The sequence below is a fragment of the Tachysurus fulvidraco genome, chromosome 15 (assembly GCF_022655615.1).
Source record: "Tachysurus fulvidraco isolate hzauxx_2018 chromosome 15, HZAU_PFXX_2.0, whole genome shotgun sequence".
Lineage (NCBI taxonomy): Eukaryota > Metazoa > Chordata > Actinopteri > Siluriformes > Bagridae > Tachysurus > Tachysurus fulvidraco.
Window position 1 is genome coordinate 5,699,833 of NC_062532.1, and position 18,550 is coordinate 5,718,382.

General features: G+C 43.6%; 1 protein-coding gene across 3 annotated transcripts; it reads right to left on the reverse strand.

The window, feature by feature from the left end:
• Nucleotides 1-382: 382 nt before the first annotated feature.
• Nucleotides 383-18,424, reverse strand: sec24b (SEC24 homolog B, COPII coat complex component). 3 transcript variants are annotated; one of them, XM_027171781.2, is made up of 24 exons: nucleotides 18,111-18,424; nucleotides 15,167-15,766; nucleotides 14,786-14,917; nucleotides 12,061-12,180; nucleotides 9,886-9,969; nucleotides 9,585-9,766; nucleotides 9,312-9,496; nucleotides 8,920-9,022; nucleotides 7,928-8,054; nucleotides 7,613-7,722; nucleotides 6,653-6,765; nucleotides 6,378-6,496; nucleotides 6,113-6,168; nucleotides 5,646-5,852; nucleotides 5,241-5,364; nucleotides 4,956-5,114; nucleotides 4,467-4,640; nucleotides 3,939-4,049; nucleotides 3,658-3,833; nucleotides 3,241-3,378; nucleotides 2,906-3,010; nucleotides 2,374-2,466; nucleotides 2,130-2,233; nucleotides 383-1,435 (listed from the first exon to the last, which is right to left on the reverse strand). In XM_027171781.2, exons 1-24 carry the CDS (start codon nucleotides 18,157-18,159, stop codon nucleotides 1,321-1,323), a joined length of 3,486 nt encoding a protein of 1,161 aa, XP_027027582.2. In that variant the 5' UTR covers nucleotides 18,160-18,424; the 3' UTR covers nucleotides 383-1,320. The 3 variants fall into 3 exon arrangements, with proteins under 3 accessions (XP_027027582.2, XP_027027581.2, XP_027027583.2); XM_027171780.2 differs by having other exon boundaries at nucleotides 18,081-18,419; XM_027171782.2 differs by lacking the exon at nucleotides 12,061-12,180 and having other exon boundaries at nucleotides 18,081-18,416.
• Between the last annotated feature and the right edge of the window lie 126 nt (nucleotides 18,425-18,550).

Below are 18,550 nucleotides of genomic sequence, written 5' to 3' on the forward strand. Positions count from 1 at the left end.
AAAAAAAAAAGCAATATATATACCGTATATATTCGCTTTTCTGCTTTTTCTACTAAAGCTGTGTTCTTATGTGGAAAGGGAAAAGATGCCGGATGCGAAAGAACTTCTGGTAACGTTTACTTTCGATTTGCAAAGACTATGTAATTTTCACCTTGCATGGAACTCGTTAACCAACATACAAAAAAGGTTTTTGTGGTAAAATTTGGCTTCGTTCTGTCTGCTATAATTTTCTCGGAGGCCTGAAAATAATTTATTTTTCCTGTAACTAGCCAGACTATGCTGTCGTGGTAAAGACAGCAGTTCTTTAAGTTTTGTGTTACAAATTTGTGACAAAAAAAATCTCGCTTCTCTTCATGCATAAATTCGAGACACGACACACGAGGAGGAATAGGCTTTCATTTTATTCAATAAGCTCATCATAAATTATCGCACATAAAATATTCTTTTCTCCAGAGTTATAAAGTGGAGAGTGAGGCGTTAACCGCAGGATTCCCCAAGAAAACAGAGAGAGAAAGATGATCTCAGCTTCAGAAACAGCACAGATCCAGGCATCTCATAGGTGTCTTACTCTGTGTGTGTGTGTGTGTGTGTGTGTGTGTGTGTAATTGTGTGTGTATGGGCTTTGCCATCACTCCAACTCTTGCTGCTAGAGATGGGATAAAGATGGACTAATGCTTGGCTTTAAAAACTACACCCAGACTCGTGATTAAAAAAATGATTTAAGGGGAAATGAATGAGAAGAATAGAGTGAGAAAAAGATGTAGAAATTATATATATATATGATACATATATGTCAGTGAGGAGAATGAGAACATCAGATTATCAATGTGTGTTAGGTTGTAAGGAAATGCCATATTAAGCGATGAGAAGGAAAACGGCGGTGTTATTAACAGCTACAGAACTTAAATCACAGGGTTGTCTAAGCGCACATGATGAAAGGATAAGGAGAAGCTATTTAAAAAAAAAAGAAAGAAAGAAAGAAAAAAAAAAAGATATAGACTCCGCGCATGTGATACAAGAGCAGCTAAACATTTCAAGGGCAGAATGAAAACTCAGTTCAAAGAGTGTGTGTAAAGGGTAGAGCGTCTTTTTCTCATTAACACAGTACGCGCTAGGTCACGTGTTCGTTTTGCTGCTTTGTTTGTTTTCCTGCGATGGTCTTTAGCCCCGCCCACATTGAGGCACCACAGGCTGTGACTGGCCAGTGGGAGGTGGAAGGGGGTTGTGTCATGGCGAGGCGGTGGGGTTGTGTCGTGGCGGGACGGTGGGGTGGCGTAACGCCAGACTGAATCCATGGTGTTGTCAAGACCGGGCTCGGTTCTATTTGGACAGCTGCTGCTGGACATGAAGCAGGAACTCGTAGTAGGAGAACGCGGATTCAGAACGGTCCTCGACCAGGTGCTGGAAAAAATTGTTCTTTGCCGAAGGGTCGTCTCTGTACAGAGAGAGAGAAAGCAAAGAGAAAGTCAGACACGCTGGAAATCTTATACTTCGCTGGTAGTGTGTTCAAAGTTGCATTGTATTAGAACCACAGATGAATTAAGTACACAGATCACCACATTTTTACTCTTTCGGTGGTTGCAGCTTGATTTTCATAATGGAATGGAGGAAGCCAGTAGAGGGCAGTGTGGTTATCAGAGTGCCCAGCAAACTAAAAAAATGCTATACCACAAATGCAGATTTTGAATCCCAAAAAAATGCCACAGCCATCTGTGGCCATGACTTCACATGAGCAACGAAGGGTCTGTGGCATGGAGTTACGTTCACCCGTGTATATCCACTCGCTTGTGGGCTCGTGTATACAGAAGGCGGTGGAAAATGCCTTCTCTGATTGGGTCGTATTGCGTGAGTATTAGTTTGATTGTCAAATTGTAAAACAACCACATTGTGAGAAAGAAAACGACCCGCTAATTATCCTCAATCAGCCGACTGGGATGCATTCATTTCAAATCAGACTCTAATGTAGATGTTGGTAATGTAATCCTGGAATAACATTCAGACCGGGCTTATGCTTTTGCTGTTATCTTCTAAGTTCAACTCCCCGGAACGGAATGTAGTTTACAGGCTAGAGTACAATGTATAACATATGTATAGTATTAGACATAGTATGTATAGTAATAAGAACATACTTGAGCACGTAGAAGGTGGCACAAAACCCTCTGGATTCCTGAAGCCAGGACACAAAGGCTCGGGTTCTCTCAGAAGCCGCCGTCTCCAACTCAGGGAGGTCGGTCTGTTCCCAGACACGCAAATGTACACACATTATAGGCTGTCAATTCTTTTTTTAAAAGGTTTATAACTTGTTTATTATACCAATAGTTTCACAGACCTACACGTTATTCTCTATGAATAATCTCACACGTTCACACTCACCATGTTGACTGGTATGGATGTGTAGTCATTGCAGCCCAGGACATCTCGTATAAACAGCACATTACAGCTCCTGCCCAACCACAGGTACATCACCTACAGGGCAAGATGCAGAGTCAGGAGGGGACACATCCCATGTTTCATCATACAGTGAAAATAATAGTAATAAATAAAGTAGGTCACATTTCTTAAGCGATTGAGTTCATTGTGACTTTACATTTATGTTTACATTATAATTATTGGAGTTTTCCTGGTTGTTGACATTTCTGTCTTAATAACTGAGGGGATTCTGATCAAGGTTAAGTTTAAAATAAAATTGTTTAAATGGAATATATTTGGGTCATAAAAAAATATATCAATAATTATCGATATCGACCGATATGAAACACTGATATCGTGATACAGTTTTCAGCCGTATCGCCCAGCCCTAATAGAGTTCTGAGGTGTTGTGTATGATACTGTAGAAGCTGTAGGTGTGGAGCTGTGTATGGCACGGTGTAGAATTAAGTAGAACATTCTATAGAGTTGTACTAACGCTGCCACAGTCCAGGAGGAAGGCTCCTTCTCTGGTGAGCTTCTCAGCTGAGAGCTGCAGCAGCGGAGGCTGAGGGATCACTCGCTCGTTCAGCTGCAGCGCCCCCTACAGTGCATAAGCACAAACACACACACAGAGGTAAGTGAGGTAATACAACCGTTAGAGCAGAAGCTAGATATTTTAACTTGAACTTCTTTAACAATTCTATACCTTTTTATACCTCAAACATATTTACTACTAAGCTCATGTGAACCCAGCTAATGCTGAGTGAATTACTGTGGTGACAAAATGTGTCACATGGTTAGAGTAAAGCATGTGCATGCACTGTGAATTACCTGATCGGAGAGGTTATCGATGCGGTACAGGTCAGGGTGGATCATGTGCATGATCTGCTTTATTGGCTGACTCTTGAACTCGCACATTGCAAAGACCCGCTCGTCCAGCCGTGTGCTTGTCCCCGTCCGCAGCGCTTTCTGCATGGTGCAAAATTGTACACGAACGCGTCAGATCACGTGGTACTGTACGACTGACTGTATGGCTTTGATTTGCCTTGAAACTAGAATTGCTTTGAGGTTTTTTTTGCGGAAATCTAAACACCGTCAAAAACTAATATCACTAACTTATAAATGTTAATAACATGGACTTATGTATAGTGACGTATACACAAGCATTTCCTGGAGTACGCCAAGACTGATTAGAACACTTAATACTGAAAGTGTATGTGTGTGTGTGTTTGTCTCAGAGTGCTGCACCTGTTTGAGAAGAGCGAGTGTGTACAGAGGGAAGAGGCGCAGACAGGCGGGGGCAATGACTCCAGTTTGCTGCATGTTGGAGATATTGGTGCGATAAGACTCTAACGAGTCCACAACCGCGTTCACCAGCGCGTCCCGGGCATCCGAAATATTGCAGGAAAGCGAGCGGTCTATGGCTGCGCAGACCGACAGACAAGGCATCGGTGAGAAATCTGTGACTTTTTCCTGATGCAGTTATCAAAGAAAACATTGTGTGTGTGTGTGTGTGTGTGTGTACATACCCATGTTGGCAAGCAAGCAGCTGATGGCTTGAACGTCAGCTCCAGCAAACACGTCGCTGAGCTGACTGACCACGGGCAGACACAGGGTGTGAACTCTGATTCTCCGTTTGCCTGTCAATCACACACACCGACCAATCAGGACATGATGTGGACTTACTATCTCAAAGCACACAGACAGACACACAGACAGACAGACAGACACACAGACAAACAGACAGACACACACACAGACACACACACAGACAGACAGACAGACACACACACAGACACAGACAGACAGACACACACACACACAGACAGACAGACAGACAGACAGACAGACAGACAGACACACAGACAGACACACACAGACAGACAGACACACACAGACACACACACAGACACACACACACAGACACACACACACAGACACACACACACAGACACACACACACAGACACACACACACAGACACACACACAGACACACACACAGACACACACAGACACACACACAGACACACACACAGACACACACACAGACACACACCTTTACTGGATGTGTAGAGAAGAGCAGCCTGGAAGCACGCTAGTGATGTATCTGCTAAGTTCTCATCTATAGACACTTGGACCGCGAAACCTGAGTCCGGGTTCACGTTAGCCAGAGACAGCAGATCAGTGGAGCGCACAAAGAAGTTGCCATGGAACGTATGGATGGACATTCCTGTGATGGAAGAAATAAGAAAAACGTTACAGGACAAAAGCAAGTTTAATTCTTGTTGGTTTAAAACGGTAAAAGGTTTTCTAAGTAGTCTGAAACGGTCAATACGTCTAAACTACAGAAAAACCACAGAACTCTTGGTCAGAACAGCGTCTCTTATAGCGGCTCTCTTACGGAAGCTCCGCGTACACCGATTTTTGTGTTTTTTTTCCTTTTTACGTGTGGAATTATCAGTCAACAGTCAGAGGAAAAGATGTAGCTAAGATTACGCACAGAGGAAACAGGAGTTTCAGGAGTATTTATGTAAAACTCCTGTACCTTTGGTGCACCTGATCCTCATCACAGCCTCAAAGCCAATCTTCCGAGTAAGGTAGCGCTGAAGGTCTTTCTGCAGCTTCACCTTCAGAGCCGGGGTGTGGATCTGGTGGAATGCTGGGTAGTAGAAAACGCTGCCGGCTGAAAACTTCGACATGCAGGCTAAAAAAAAACACGCGAGACGGAGTTAACTTGACAGAAGTATTAATACAAAGATGTATTATTTAACTAGTTGATCTGCTTAACGCCGTAGTAATAGTTTCACATCACTGTATTCGGATCACATACCTAATGAAGCCAGATCTGCGTACTGAGAGCTCAGAAGGAACAAGTCAACCCCGATCTGCTGACCCGAACAGTCCAGAGCCAGCTTCTTGTAAAAGTCTGTAGCGGGACCTAAGTGCTGCACACCCTACACACACACACACACACACACACACACACACACACACACACACACACACACACACACACACACACACACACAGTTAATTATTTTTACATACACATCATACAAAGACAACTCAAAGTTTCAGGATTATTATTATTAATTAATTATATAAAGGGCTTTCATGAATTCTTTACTCGAAGGTTTTTAAAAAAATGAAGCTCTAAATCTTTCTAGATGTTGTTGATGGTGTATCACATGTAAAAGTGGCACCAGTTGCTTCCTCAGGCTCTTCGTGCCTGTACCTTGGTGCTAGACCTCTGGTTGGGGTCCTCTCGTGATTGCAGCATCCCTGCTCCGATGGTGGGTAACTGTGTCTGGAACACAGACACGCGCCCCCCGGTGGGTGTCATCAGTTTAAACGCTGCTTGCAGGGCTGGCCCCAGGGCACTGTGGGTCTCTCGGGTGTGTGTGAACATCTTGGGCAAAGCGTTCAGCAAGTCTTTCACCAGCTATACACAGAGAGAGAGTTAGAGAGAGAGAGAGAGAGAGAGAGAGAGAGAGAGCGAGCACACATACAGGTTAGAGCTAGCGAGATCTACATGCAGTGATGCATAAACAAACTAAAAGTCAGAAATAGATCAAAAAAAAGTAGCAGAGAGAAACCGTTACATGCCACATGAAACAAGCAGGTGGGTAACACTTTTGCATGCTCTCTCTCTCTCTCTCTCCCTCTCACACACACACACACGAGAAGAGAAAAGAAACTTACCTCTTGGCTCTCTTTTAGATTCACCAGCAGATTATCAGGAGTTGGAGTGAACACATCTACAGACATTGTTTAAAAAAACAAACAAACACAAAACAATTAATGCCAAATCAAACCAATGGTTCCTAAAACTGATAATAAACACTGAGACACAGCAGATGGGATAAACAGCAGAAAACGTTGTGCTACTGCACAGTTATCAAAACTCATCAGTTCATTATTCTTATATGATTATCAATGAGAAAATGCTCTTTATTTATTTATTTACCGTCGATATCAGACACGACCAGCATCTGCGGCTGCGAGAGCCCCTCTTGCAGGTTGTAAAAGTGAATTGTGCTGTCAAACGTCAAGAATCCTATGCGTGTACGAGAATCGCCGGGCAGCCTGAGAGGTCGAGAGAAAAGCAGAATGAAAACATCTTCTCATCATCCGTCATGCAGCATTTAGAGAGTCCGAGGAAGCGTTAAGAACATTCGGATCTGTTTGAGTGTTTTTCATATTTCTATGCAGGTAAAGTAGAAACAGAATCAAATGGCTCACTTCTCCAGATTGTCCAGTAGCGCCTGACACAGCACGCTCAGGTAGCCGGTCTCCACAGCATTATGGGACACGTCCAATACGAACAGATACACGGCGGGTTGAGGAGGTCGCAGCTGGAGACGGAGCGAGAGAGCAATCAGGCAAACGTAATGTATACACGTTCGAATATGAGGCTCGGCGATTTATTTCGGTTTTTAAAGATTCGTTGTGCGACTGGTTGAGAGACAACCAAATGAAAGCAAAGGGAAAAAAATCCCAAACATGTTTGTGTTTGAGAGCAACGAAGAACTTGAATGAATAGCTGAGATTGCGGACTTGTGATAGGAACAATTCACAGACCACGTTGACCTTATTGTCGTGTCACGGGTGGATTTGCAGCATTTTTTGAGAGGGAACTAAACAGTTTTGGCTACAGCCACTTCAGATATATATATGTGAATACGGATGATAAACAGATACAGAGTGCCACTGTGTTAAGACCCCTAGTTATGCATCAACCTCTGTAGCCTCAAACAGAGCAAGATGCAAATGTACATCCTGCATCAGTGACCCAGAAAGCATCTGAAACACACACACACACACACACACACACACACACACACACACACAAAGAGACACACACACAAAGAGACACACACACAAAGAGACAGACACACAAAGAGACAGACACACAGACACACACACAGACACAAAGAGACACACACACACAGACACAAAGAGACACACACACAGACACAAAGAGACACAGACACACACACACAAAGAGACACAGAGACACACACACAAAGAGACACAGAGACACACACACAAAGAGACACAGAGACACACACACACACACACACACACACACACACACACACACAGACACACACAGACACACACAGACACACACAGACACACACACACACAGACACACAGACACACACACACACAGACACACACAGACACACACACACAGACCATGTAATCTGAAGAGGCGATGAACTCGACTGTAGCATTCTGCACTTCTGGCCTCTTGTGTGGTTCGCCGTAAGAACGTGTGACTGGGTTGTACATGAATTCATCAGGAACTAAGGAACAGAAGGGGGAAAAAAACAATAGTAATCATCACTTTGCATCTACATGCACAAGCTCAGTGTTGGTTTTGCTCCCATAGTAATGGCTAAAAGCCTCAGGCCTTTAAGGCTTAACACAACAAACCAAGTTAACAAATTGTGTATAGGAACGAGGATGCTCGCTTTTGCGTTCCGCCTTACTACAGATGTTTATCCTTACCATCGTTCACACGGTAACAGAGGTTGCACTTCCACCGACGCTGGTCCAGGAACGACACAAACGGGTTGATGTATGTCCGACACGAACGGCAGCGGACGATAGTGTTGGAGGTGATGACTGGTAACTGCTACAGATGGAGGGGAGTTGAGGGAAAAGAAGAGACACAAGAAATGAGTTTTGCTTTTAATGATTATTATGATAATTATTTATACCATATTATTAAAAAATAAAAAGGTGCCTCGCACCCAACTGGCCCATTCAAAGCCCCTTCGGTGTCCAAACCCATGGCTGTGTTTCCCATGCAAAGATACACCCAGCCAAACACCCAACTGTCCCACTCAAACCATACCTGGCCAAGCCAAAGCATGACTGGTTTAAAGGTGCCCTTCCACACAAAACCGTTTTTACTTGTATTTTTTTATATGTGTTAGGTCCATATGTGTTTGTGTTTGTGTCGGGAATGTGAAAATGTTCTGCTACCTCCCCTGTCAGTTCTAGCCACTGAAAAGAAATAAGCGGAGAAATCAGATCAGTTAGAAAAGCTGCTCAGTGCGACGTGGAATTGATCGAGCTCATTACTATTCATGAGCTCTCCCACTTGAGACCGCGCCCACTGCATTCGTGTAGCTCAGTGAGTTTCCTATACAGCAAGGATGGCTGAACGCCAATATACCTGAAGAAGTCATTCTGCCACAATTCCAGGTGATTGTAAACAAAGTTCCTCTAGCCTAGGCTACTTATTGCGCTGGGTGAATGAATAGTCATGCTCTCATATCCTAGCGGTTAGCCAATCGGAGCGGCATAGCTCATTGAATATTAATGAGAACTGGCGCAAATCGAGCTGAGTCTTCCTGCAGGCTTTCTGTACCACACTAGAATGGCTTGAAACAAGGTAACCAAGGCATGTAAAAAATGTTACAGAGTCCATGTTAAACTTCAGACATTACCACAAAAGTAATGAAATACGTGTGGCAGGGCATCTTTAAACGTACCGTCAGGTCTCTGAAAGGGTGGAGCAGGAGTCCAAGCGGCAGGCGAGCTTTAGTCAGCATGGCCTGAGTCTGAGGAATGCTCGTCAGAGTGCAGCGAAATGTACTGAGAATGAAAGAAGAAGAAGAGTAAAGTTTAACTCGGTGGTCAGACACCGTTTTTATCTGGCAGAGTTAAAGTAAATAACGAGAGGCTTGTCTGGAAAACGCAAAGCAAAGTTCACACTGAAATAATAACGATCCGGAATATTTTCAGATGCATTATTATACCGTATTTCTAGAAGATGTAAATGTTGATCTTTTTCCTTATACAAATAGATGACACTCTCTGTTTGTAGTATTTCTTATATGAAGGTCTGTTGGTGTGCATGTGGGTGGGTGGGTGGGGGTCTTACTCTGGACTGCAGTTGACACTACGCAAGTCGCTGCTGAGTTTGGGTTCAGGTGGAACGAGGGGTGTCGGAGGGAGCATGTTTCTCTCCTGCAGCAAGTTAACAGGGCGCAAGGCCTCCACCTCCAGCTCGGGAACTCCACTCAGACCCCCCAATGCTGTAGAAAGCTGATTCAGACTGGGGAAAGGCTGCACACACACACAAACACACACACACACATTAGTAGACTGAACATGAATGTACCAACTGTATTAATGCCCAACTTGGCAACACAACCTGTGAATATGGCGGATATCCAGGTTGATTGTATGCTCCCTGTGTGGGGATGGGCTCTGGTCGAGGGGCAGGGCTTTGTTGGTAACCGGGCTGCATGGTTGGGTAGTTGTAGCCAAAGGGCGGGGCTTGTTTGGCAGGTTCACTAGGAGGAGGAGGAGGAGGATGAGGAGCAGCAGGCGAGCCTAGGAAAAACAGGTTTTTTAGATATTGAACAAAATGAATAAAATAGCAATAAGACATTATCCAGTTTGTTTTTTTTCCCCCTCTAACTTCCAGCAGCTTCCAAGAGACAAGGTTGTACCTGGGTAATTTCCTCCTTCCAGGGACTCATAGCAGTTGGGGACAGGAGATGCACTCCCTGTGGTGGTAGATGAGCTGTCTGCACCTAAGGGACAATACACACAGTTGGCAAAGCGAGGGACAACGTTGTCAACCAGTCAACACGTGAAATACCGTCCATATATTCTAAGGAATCTAAAATTTTACCCGCTGTGATAATAGATCACACCACACCACCCCACCCCACCCGTCTTATCGCCTCTCTATGTCCACGATATGCAAAGATATGTTCTACCCAAATCCCTTTAGCTCTAACCTGGCTTTCCAGACACACTCACATTAACCCTGGCCTTATCTGAACAATGTTTTGGTTGAGGATAGAAATGAACCCTTCGAGCCGAGATTTACTGTAGGAAGATGCTATAGTGATTTCTCTTGAGATTTCCAGAGAGCATAGATTAAAGTCTTCTTTCCTTCGATTGACATCACTCATCGTGTCATGAGTCTAGGCTTAGACCACATACATTTTTCACACCCAATTTTTTTTTTTTTACCAATATAACATACATATACACACACACACACACACAATTTCTGGAGAGCAAATTCCATCCATCATATCTGCTCATTACGCTCAACCAATCAAACCCTTATTCTTGCTAATAAGTCACAGCGTTCTATTAATTTCAGGCTCGATATCCATGAATTTCTAAAAGCTTTAGTTGATTAGTGTGTGGGGTTAATGAGAGACGCAGCAGAGGATTTTAGGGCTAAACTGCAGTTCACCCAGATTGAAATGTTGTACTCTATGGATTATTGGCTTTACTTAAAGATTAGAGAGTGAGCATGGAGAAAATGAGACACACACACACACCTGCTCCAAAACAACCGAACATTATGCTGCTGAATTCGGGTTCAATTCTTCCCAATGGGATAATACAATTGCAAATCTGTTTCACTTCACTAGACGTGCTGTTAAACTCCTGACGATGGAACGGTTTATGGAGCAGGTCAGCAAAGCTGGAGGACACTTAACGATTTTGAAATGAAATACTTCAAAAAGTTCCTGACAAGTCGGTCAGCTTTGTAGAAGAACTATAAATCACAACACACTCACCAAAACCCGGCAATGTTTCAACTCATCTCTGTTTCTCTCCTTTACACACACACACACACACACACACACACACACACACACACACACACACACACACACACACACACTACATTAGGTAACAACCCTAGCAAAAGTGACAATGAGACACACGTTTGGACATGTATCCTCTCACCTCCCAAGAGCAACACACACACACACACACACACACACACACACACACACACACACACACACACACACACACACATTAACAAGAGCTAACCTCTTGACACTCTCTTATTGACTCGCTCACACACACACACACCCAGGACCCAAAAGACACATACATGCATAGCCAAATGCCCTAATCGCACAACGATGCCTATTTTTAATTCAGTGGTGCGTGTGTGTGAGAGAGTAAGAGAACAACTGGGACAAAATTCCTCCAGGAGTAAAGATATTTTCGTCATGACGCAATCAAAAGTTTCTCAGTGACAAACAAATAAGTTTTTTCATACATCGTGAGGACCGCAGCACTAAATCCTGCTATGGGTTACACTTCACCCAACTATCAGTGTGAGAACACTTGGTCCCCTGAAGCCCTCACGAGATCTGAACACATATACACACATTTCCTGATGATCCCAAGCCTACGATTACAATTAGCGCGTATCTAAAAATATTTTAACACAGTCCTCGAGGACTTGAACTGTCCGTGTGTGCACATTAAGCCTTAAATGTCTGAGCTAGCAAGTAATGATGGAAGTCTGTCACCCAGTTTATATATATTAGCTACATTAGCCTCGTAGCTCAAGTAGCTTCTAACACCAAACACAGTCTTGTAGCAGTCTATATATTGTTTTTTTTTTGTTAAATCAGAGTGTATGTTAGCAGTAGTGTACACACACTGTGTCTGAATGTGATGTGCATTAGAGAGATCTGTTTGTGTGTGCAGTCAAAGTGAGAGGTGTACGTTGGGAGCGCTCTCGGGTGGGGCTCATGATCGGATGGAGGGACTGGGGGTAGGGTGGTTTTGGGGGAACTACACGGAAGGGCAGAGGGATGACATGGGCGGGTGGAGGAAGAAAAGCTAAAGCCGACCTGCTTCCTCATCCTCCTCATCCTCATCCTCGTGGTCCGAACTGGATGAGGAGTGGTCACCTGGCAACCCTGTGGAGGAACTAGCAGCTCTATTGCCCCCATATCCACCAATCAGCAGCCCTGAAATACAGCACAGCCAATCATCAGAGAGACAGGGACAGAAACAAGGGGGGAGAGAGGGGAGAGAGAGAGAGAGAGAGAGAGAGACAGAGAGAGAGAGATAGAGTTGTGTTCTTGTGTTCTACTCTTTCTGTTCAACACAAGTGGGAGAAGGGGGGGGGGGGTTTAAAGGATGCCCGTATGATAGAGGTAAGAAAAGAAGCACAAGAAAACATGACCAAAAAAACCCAACAGATAATCATGCTCAAACACAGAATGCGAGGCAGAGTGAAATAAACAGACCAAGAAAAAAGAGAGAGAGGGGAAACGAGGAGAAAGGAACACCGATACAGAGAGGAGAATTAGAGACAAGGAGAGAGAGTACAGAGACAAAAGGTTAATGTGTTACAACCCAAGTAGAACAAAAATAAATAAATAAATAAACAAAGAGCGAAGGAGCAAGACAAAGAGGAAGAAAGACAAGGAGAGAGAGAGAGAGAGAGTTGAGATTGGGGGGTGAAACACTGATTGACTGAAGATTGAGATGTGATGTCATTGTGCACGCTCTCTCACACACACACACACACACACACTAGTGGTTCTCAGTCCCACTCCTGGTGTGTAATGTTTTCAGTAATAGACGTCTACCGATATTTATTTCCTACATCACAGTAATAGTGCACCGTTTCTCCAGTTTAAAAAAAAAAAAAAAAAAAAAACACATTAAAACACGTTCTTACATCCTGTTCTTGGGGGAAAAAAAAAGCTGTTGTGTTCTAGTGGCTTTGGTAAATCCCTTTATTACACTTGTATCAGAGACTTTAATACACACACACACACACACACACACACACACACACACACGTGTCACTCATTATACGGTACATTCACATGAGAATACTCTAATGGCAGAGTTTTAGTTCAGAAACATTACTGTACGTGCAAGTCGACTGTGTGTATACATCAGCCTCTCTGATACTAGGTAGCTTTGAGAAATGTTTTCTCTTTCAGATCGTGTAACTGACTATCGGCTCGCTCTTTAAGGCTTCATATTTAATTCAGTGATACACTATATGACAAAAGGTTCTGCACCCCTGACCATCACATCCATGTGCTTGTCCATTTAGTTTCCCCTTTTTCTGTTCCAATAAGCGCCACACTTCTGCTAAAGCTTTTTCGTTGGGGATTCGGGCTCATTCAGCTACAAGAGAGGTAATGAGATGTGTGAAGAAGCCTGTACTGTATAATAAGCAGTCCGGTTTATCCCAAACATGTTCGGTGGAGTTCTTCCTCCCCAATCTTTGTTCGCTTTGTTCACAGTAAAGGAAATTGTAATGATAGAGCATACAACGGCTAGAGCGTCCTGTACAACTGTGCGATTTCAACTATGTGGATACGTTTCGCTGAAGAATCACGTGTGTGATGGTCAGGTGTCCACAAACTTTTGGTATACATCATATACATATAGTGTACGATGGGCCAAAATTTAAGGTCAATCCAGGAATGGGTCTTGAGAGCCACAAAATAAGTTGGGGGAAAAATAAATAAATAAATAAATAAATAAACAAACGCTAAGAAAGTAAATAAGATGGTAAAGCAGAATAAAAATGGGACCATCTACAATAGAACTATGGCTCAGTCTAAGCCAGAAGAGGATGAGGAAGGCAGGGACGAGGAAGGCAGGGACGAGAAGCGAGATACGTAGTATGTATCTCAAGCGAATGACTGAAGAACGCGCCCGAGGTGAAGTATGCTAGCAGAGCGTGTGACTCCGAACCACTGAAGGACCTTCGCTCACGTGTTCGTCTTAATAATAATGGCTCAGTGACAGAGAGATGATGAGTGATGGCTTCTGGACAAGCACACGCTGCAGACAGGCTGCACTGAGCGACGGCGAACACACGACATGACAGAAACAGGACAAACAAAAGCATCTACGAGTGAAGCAAACTTCAGAGCTGCACTGTTTGAGTAATGCGTAGTTAAAAGAAAAAAAAAAAAAAAGGTGAGTGTTTAGATCCGAGTGTCGGAGTTAGAGACTTTTAGAAAACATTCGTATTCGTGTAAAGAGCTAATGAACGTGTGGGTCTATTGAAGTGAGGGTCGATCTGCTCATTGCATTGAGTAATTAAATAAGGTATGTATCCTGATTACAAATAGATCGGTATAAACACTTGGCTTCCAAAATGTTCATAACCATTCAGCAATAAAAAAAAATAAAAATAAAAACATTTCGACTTCTTTGCAACTGGCCGTTATGGTGTGACGAGCTTTTTCTGAAAAACAGATTTTCTCTCACTCGAGTGTGGAGGAGGTGTTAGTGCTAGTGTTAGGTGTTAGTTTTAAAAAAAAAAAAAAAAAAAAAATAGAACCGACTATTTATTTTACCACCAAATGCAGTAGTAGTTTGTCCAACTTGTCTGGATTTCCAGCACAACAGACATAGAATAATATCAGTCAATAGACACTATACTGTGATTAGATTATATATATTATACCACTTTGAATATCTAAACTGCAAATCCATCCTCGAATGATTTAACTGTAGCCTGAACTGTGCAGCACTGAAGCCCTTGATGGCGCCGAAGAGGAAGAAGAGGAGGTGACAGGATGGAGGTCTCATTACCTGACTGGTGTCCTGGGGAAGACGGGGTGGATGTGGACGGGGTGCCTGTTGGTCGACGATGCCCGTCGCCACCCTCGGTGCCATAACGAGGGCCCACGGAAGGTGGAGCAGGTTGACTGTAGTGCTGCTGGCCTGGGACAAAAAAAACATGTATTGTGATGATTCTCAGTCACAACATTCAACTGTAGCACTGTTACATACTCAATACTCATGGGTCGGAAGGTTGAAGAACAACTGTTTATAATACGAATTATAACAAGAGATAAATTGTTTTGTGGATGTTCCACACCTACAGTGGCATCTAGACACATATCTTGTACACAAAATATTTAGAATTGCTTAAACAATCTGAGACGTGTTCTGGTCTTGAATCTTACCTACCTGCATTTGTTTGGCCGTTAACGGCAGCTGTTTGTTGAAGGGACTGGGCGCCATAGCCCTGTTGAGCTGGTGGTGTGGGTGTGGCCCTGTTGCCATGAGAATACTGCTGCTGATGTTGCAACGCACTCTGGGTAGGCGGCGCTCCAACAGCAGCCTGGGTCGATCGCAGTGTTCCATACTGGCTGCTCCCAGGAGCTGACGGATAGGACACAATAGGGTAAAGTGGGGGCCCCAGGTTAGCGCCGCTTGATGCTGGCGGAGGATTCTGCTGCCCCTGAGCAGTGGCGGTGTAATTCTGTCCATAGTAACTCGCAGACATGGCATAATGGTGCTGGTAGGAATGCGGCGAGTACTGTGGGGCTACAGAGGCAGTAGGGTTGGAACTGACAGGGAGCTGGGCTGGAGTAGCAGAGTAAAATGCAGAGCCTGTTCCTGGGGGAGCAGCAGCCTGAGGGTGGCTGTTGTGGTAATAGTTGGTGTTTGTTGGTGGTACTTTTCCAGGAGGGGCATTTTGTGGCGGCATGGTGGGATAACCATGCTGAGGAACACCAGTGTAGTAATTTGAGGCAGGATACATGGCTGGGTGGGTCTGACCTGGTCCTGTGAATTGGAAAGGTATAAAAGTCAAACAGGAAATGAAAAAGGAAGCACCATCACAAAGAGATGGAGGACTTAAGGATACATTTTAAAAAGGTTTCATAGTGCAGCCATTGTTAAACAGCTTAGGTTAAAGCGCCTTTCTCAGAAGCACAGTGAAAGTGAAACTCTGGTAACCAGGGTATGCTGCACAGAACAATTAATCTACTAATGATTTGCCTAATCAAATATAAATGTGTTGCCAGTTTAATAGCTAATCATTGAGGTCATAGTTTTCTTAGTGACTAAGTATTGCTCTTCTGACATGTTCAAATTATTAGGATCTCTATACCATGTTCGTTAACAGGACCACCGTAGGCCAACTAATGTCCCAATATTATTTGGTTAAGGAACCCATTCCAGAACTTTCTAGACAGAAAAAATGATCTGCAACAAGGAGACGTCACTGGTAGAAAATAACAATGCTTTCACATATTCCACATTTAGTCAATCTGAATCAACCGAGCAGTCAAAAAGTGTGGTACACAAGCAAAGTGGTTTAATTCTGGTTTCGTGTCTACTTTAGCATTGATCAACTGCCATCCATTACTCATGAGCAGAGAGGTTCAAACTGAGCCAAGAGGCAAAGCTGTAGTAAAAGAAACAGAATCATGGACTTTTAGGCGACAAATTTATTTTTACCCAACAGTTATTTGAAACTTCAGAATCGTCAATACTCCAGTTTGTAGTTAGTAGGAGAAACTCATGCACCTGCCACCTACAAACAGGAACACTATTAGGTTCTTGGATGTCTTAAGAACTCTGGATTGTATTGGGACAGATTCTCTACCCTTTTCATTCGAATCTTTTTTTTTTCATTCCATTACGTTAAGACATTTCACCCGACTACATAGATATCAACAAAGGACACAAACGAGCGAGAGGGGTTTGTAGTGAGTTGGTCAGGATCTCTCATGTACTCACACGTTTAAAAAAAAAAAATCACACCTTGTTCAAGTGCACTATATGGGAAAAAAATTTATGCATACGCCTGGCCAGTCACACCCGTATGAGCTTGTTGAACTTCCCATTCCAGATTTTAATCCACCTTTGCTACACTCTTCAAGCAATGCTTTCACTGAACTTGGTTTTGAGGATATGTGCTTCAACAACACAAGCGTTACTGAGGTCCCTGGCACCGACGGTCAAGCAAGAAGTCCTCGGGATGCTTTAAATGATCCAGTTCATCCCAGATTTGTACAGTGCGGGACACTTGAGTCTTTCCAGCCTTGGCAAACAGTGTCTTAATGGACCTTGCAGTCATGCTGGAGCACATTTTGCCCTCATATGGGTGTGATGGTCAGGGGTGTACAAACTTGGCTTGGTGTGATGCGTAAGCAATGCAAACTACTTCCGAACCACTGCTTCTGTACAGCTGTACAAGAAATTTGTTTACAGGAATCCGTTCTAAATTGCATTTGACTGTTGATGTCAGACTTGGAAGGTCTCGTCAAGTGGCAATTTGCTCTGATAACACACACCTGTTCCTCAATCAGATTCAGAGCCCTTTAATACAATGAACAGGTGCAAAGGTCGTTTTGTGGCAATAGAGTGAATACGTGAGGTCGGAAATGAAGGCGAAGCCGGGTTTAAAAGTTTTCTAAAGAGAAGATAACGGTGAAAATAGAAAAAGTACACGGCTGAGCGCTAACTAATCCATGGTGAGGACAAATCCTTGGTGTGTAGCTTAGCTAAAGACGTCGCTAGGATATGAGCTAGCTAAGTGTCCAGTGGAACAGATTCCCTGTCAAATGTCCTAACCGTGTCATTAGTACGTGATCCAGCTGACGTTGAAAAACAAAGCAAACCGAAATGAGCTCAGTCAATGTATTAGATTTTAAAATAAACAGTGAATAGTGTGTGGTATTTCGACCGAATTCGGGATTAGCTAGCATGCTAGTGAGTTAGCACAGAACACTGTTACCACTAGCATTGGTTGTAACATTTAATTTAAATCAGTACAATATACAAAAGGAGAAATATATCGATACATATCGATGTGTGTGTGTATGTTATATGATTAAATACTATAAGGAATTCACTTTCGGCTAGTTAGCTAACCGGAGTAGCCACAGCTACGCGTCATTAAGTTAGCTACTGTGCTAAAACGACTAACATTATATTAAATCTGTGTTTGTCGTGATCCTGTCTTCGTTATTATTACATCGGTATATCGTATTAATTAGTAGTTTGTGGGATACAAAGGGAAAAACCGTCTAAACCGAACATGAGCATTAGCTTAGCATTAGCCGTGTTAGCTCGCTAGCTAATCCCGTACCGTTTTGATAAGCGGGTGCAGTGCCAGGACCTGCGCCGTTCTGCGTTGAGTTCAGATTGGTGTAACCCGGAGCCGACATCTTACTTCTCTCTCTTAATAACCTTTATACGATCCAAATGTCGCTGTCAGTGAGGTGCCAAGCAAACAAAACTCCGATGTCAGCAGTTTTGCGATGCCATCGACCTGCCTTAAGTGTGGATGTGTCACTGATCGGAGCCGATGTGCCTTTAGGACCAGACACTGAAATCGGAGTCTGTGCTACGTGTCCATTTCAAAATAAAGGCACGATGGAACGCTGAGGAACGGTGACACGCGCACGTTCTAAAGCCCGTTCGTCACCGCCGTTTTGCGTCACTGCGCGCGTCACATAAAGGAAATAAGACACGTCTTAAGTCGCGTTTAAATGCTTAGTGTTTTTGCAACTTAACTACACCTCGGTGATGGCACTGTAGCTTTGGGTGGGGTATAAA

What these genes read in the sequence shown, in the direction of transcription:
- sec24b (XM_027171780.2), bottom strand. Translation starts at nt 18,159, where the DNA reads ATGTCGGCTCCGGGTTACACCAATCTGAACTCAACGCAGAACGGCGCA. An exon ending in TGAGGAGGATGAGGAAGCAG is followed by an intron (nt 9,970 to 12,060) that starts GTCGGCTTTAGC and finishes ATTGTCCCTTAG; the next exon opens with GTGCAGACAGCTCATCTACC. An exon ending in CGCAGATCTGGCTTCATTAG is followed by an intron (nt 5,115 to 5,240) that starts GTATGTGATCCG and finishes GTTTTTTTTTAG; the next exon opens with CCTGCATGTCGAAGTTTTCA.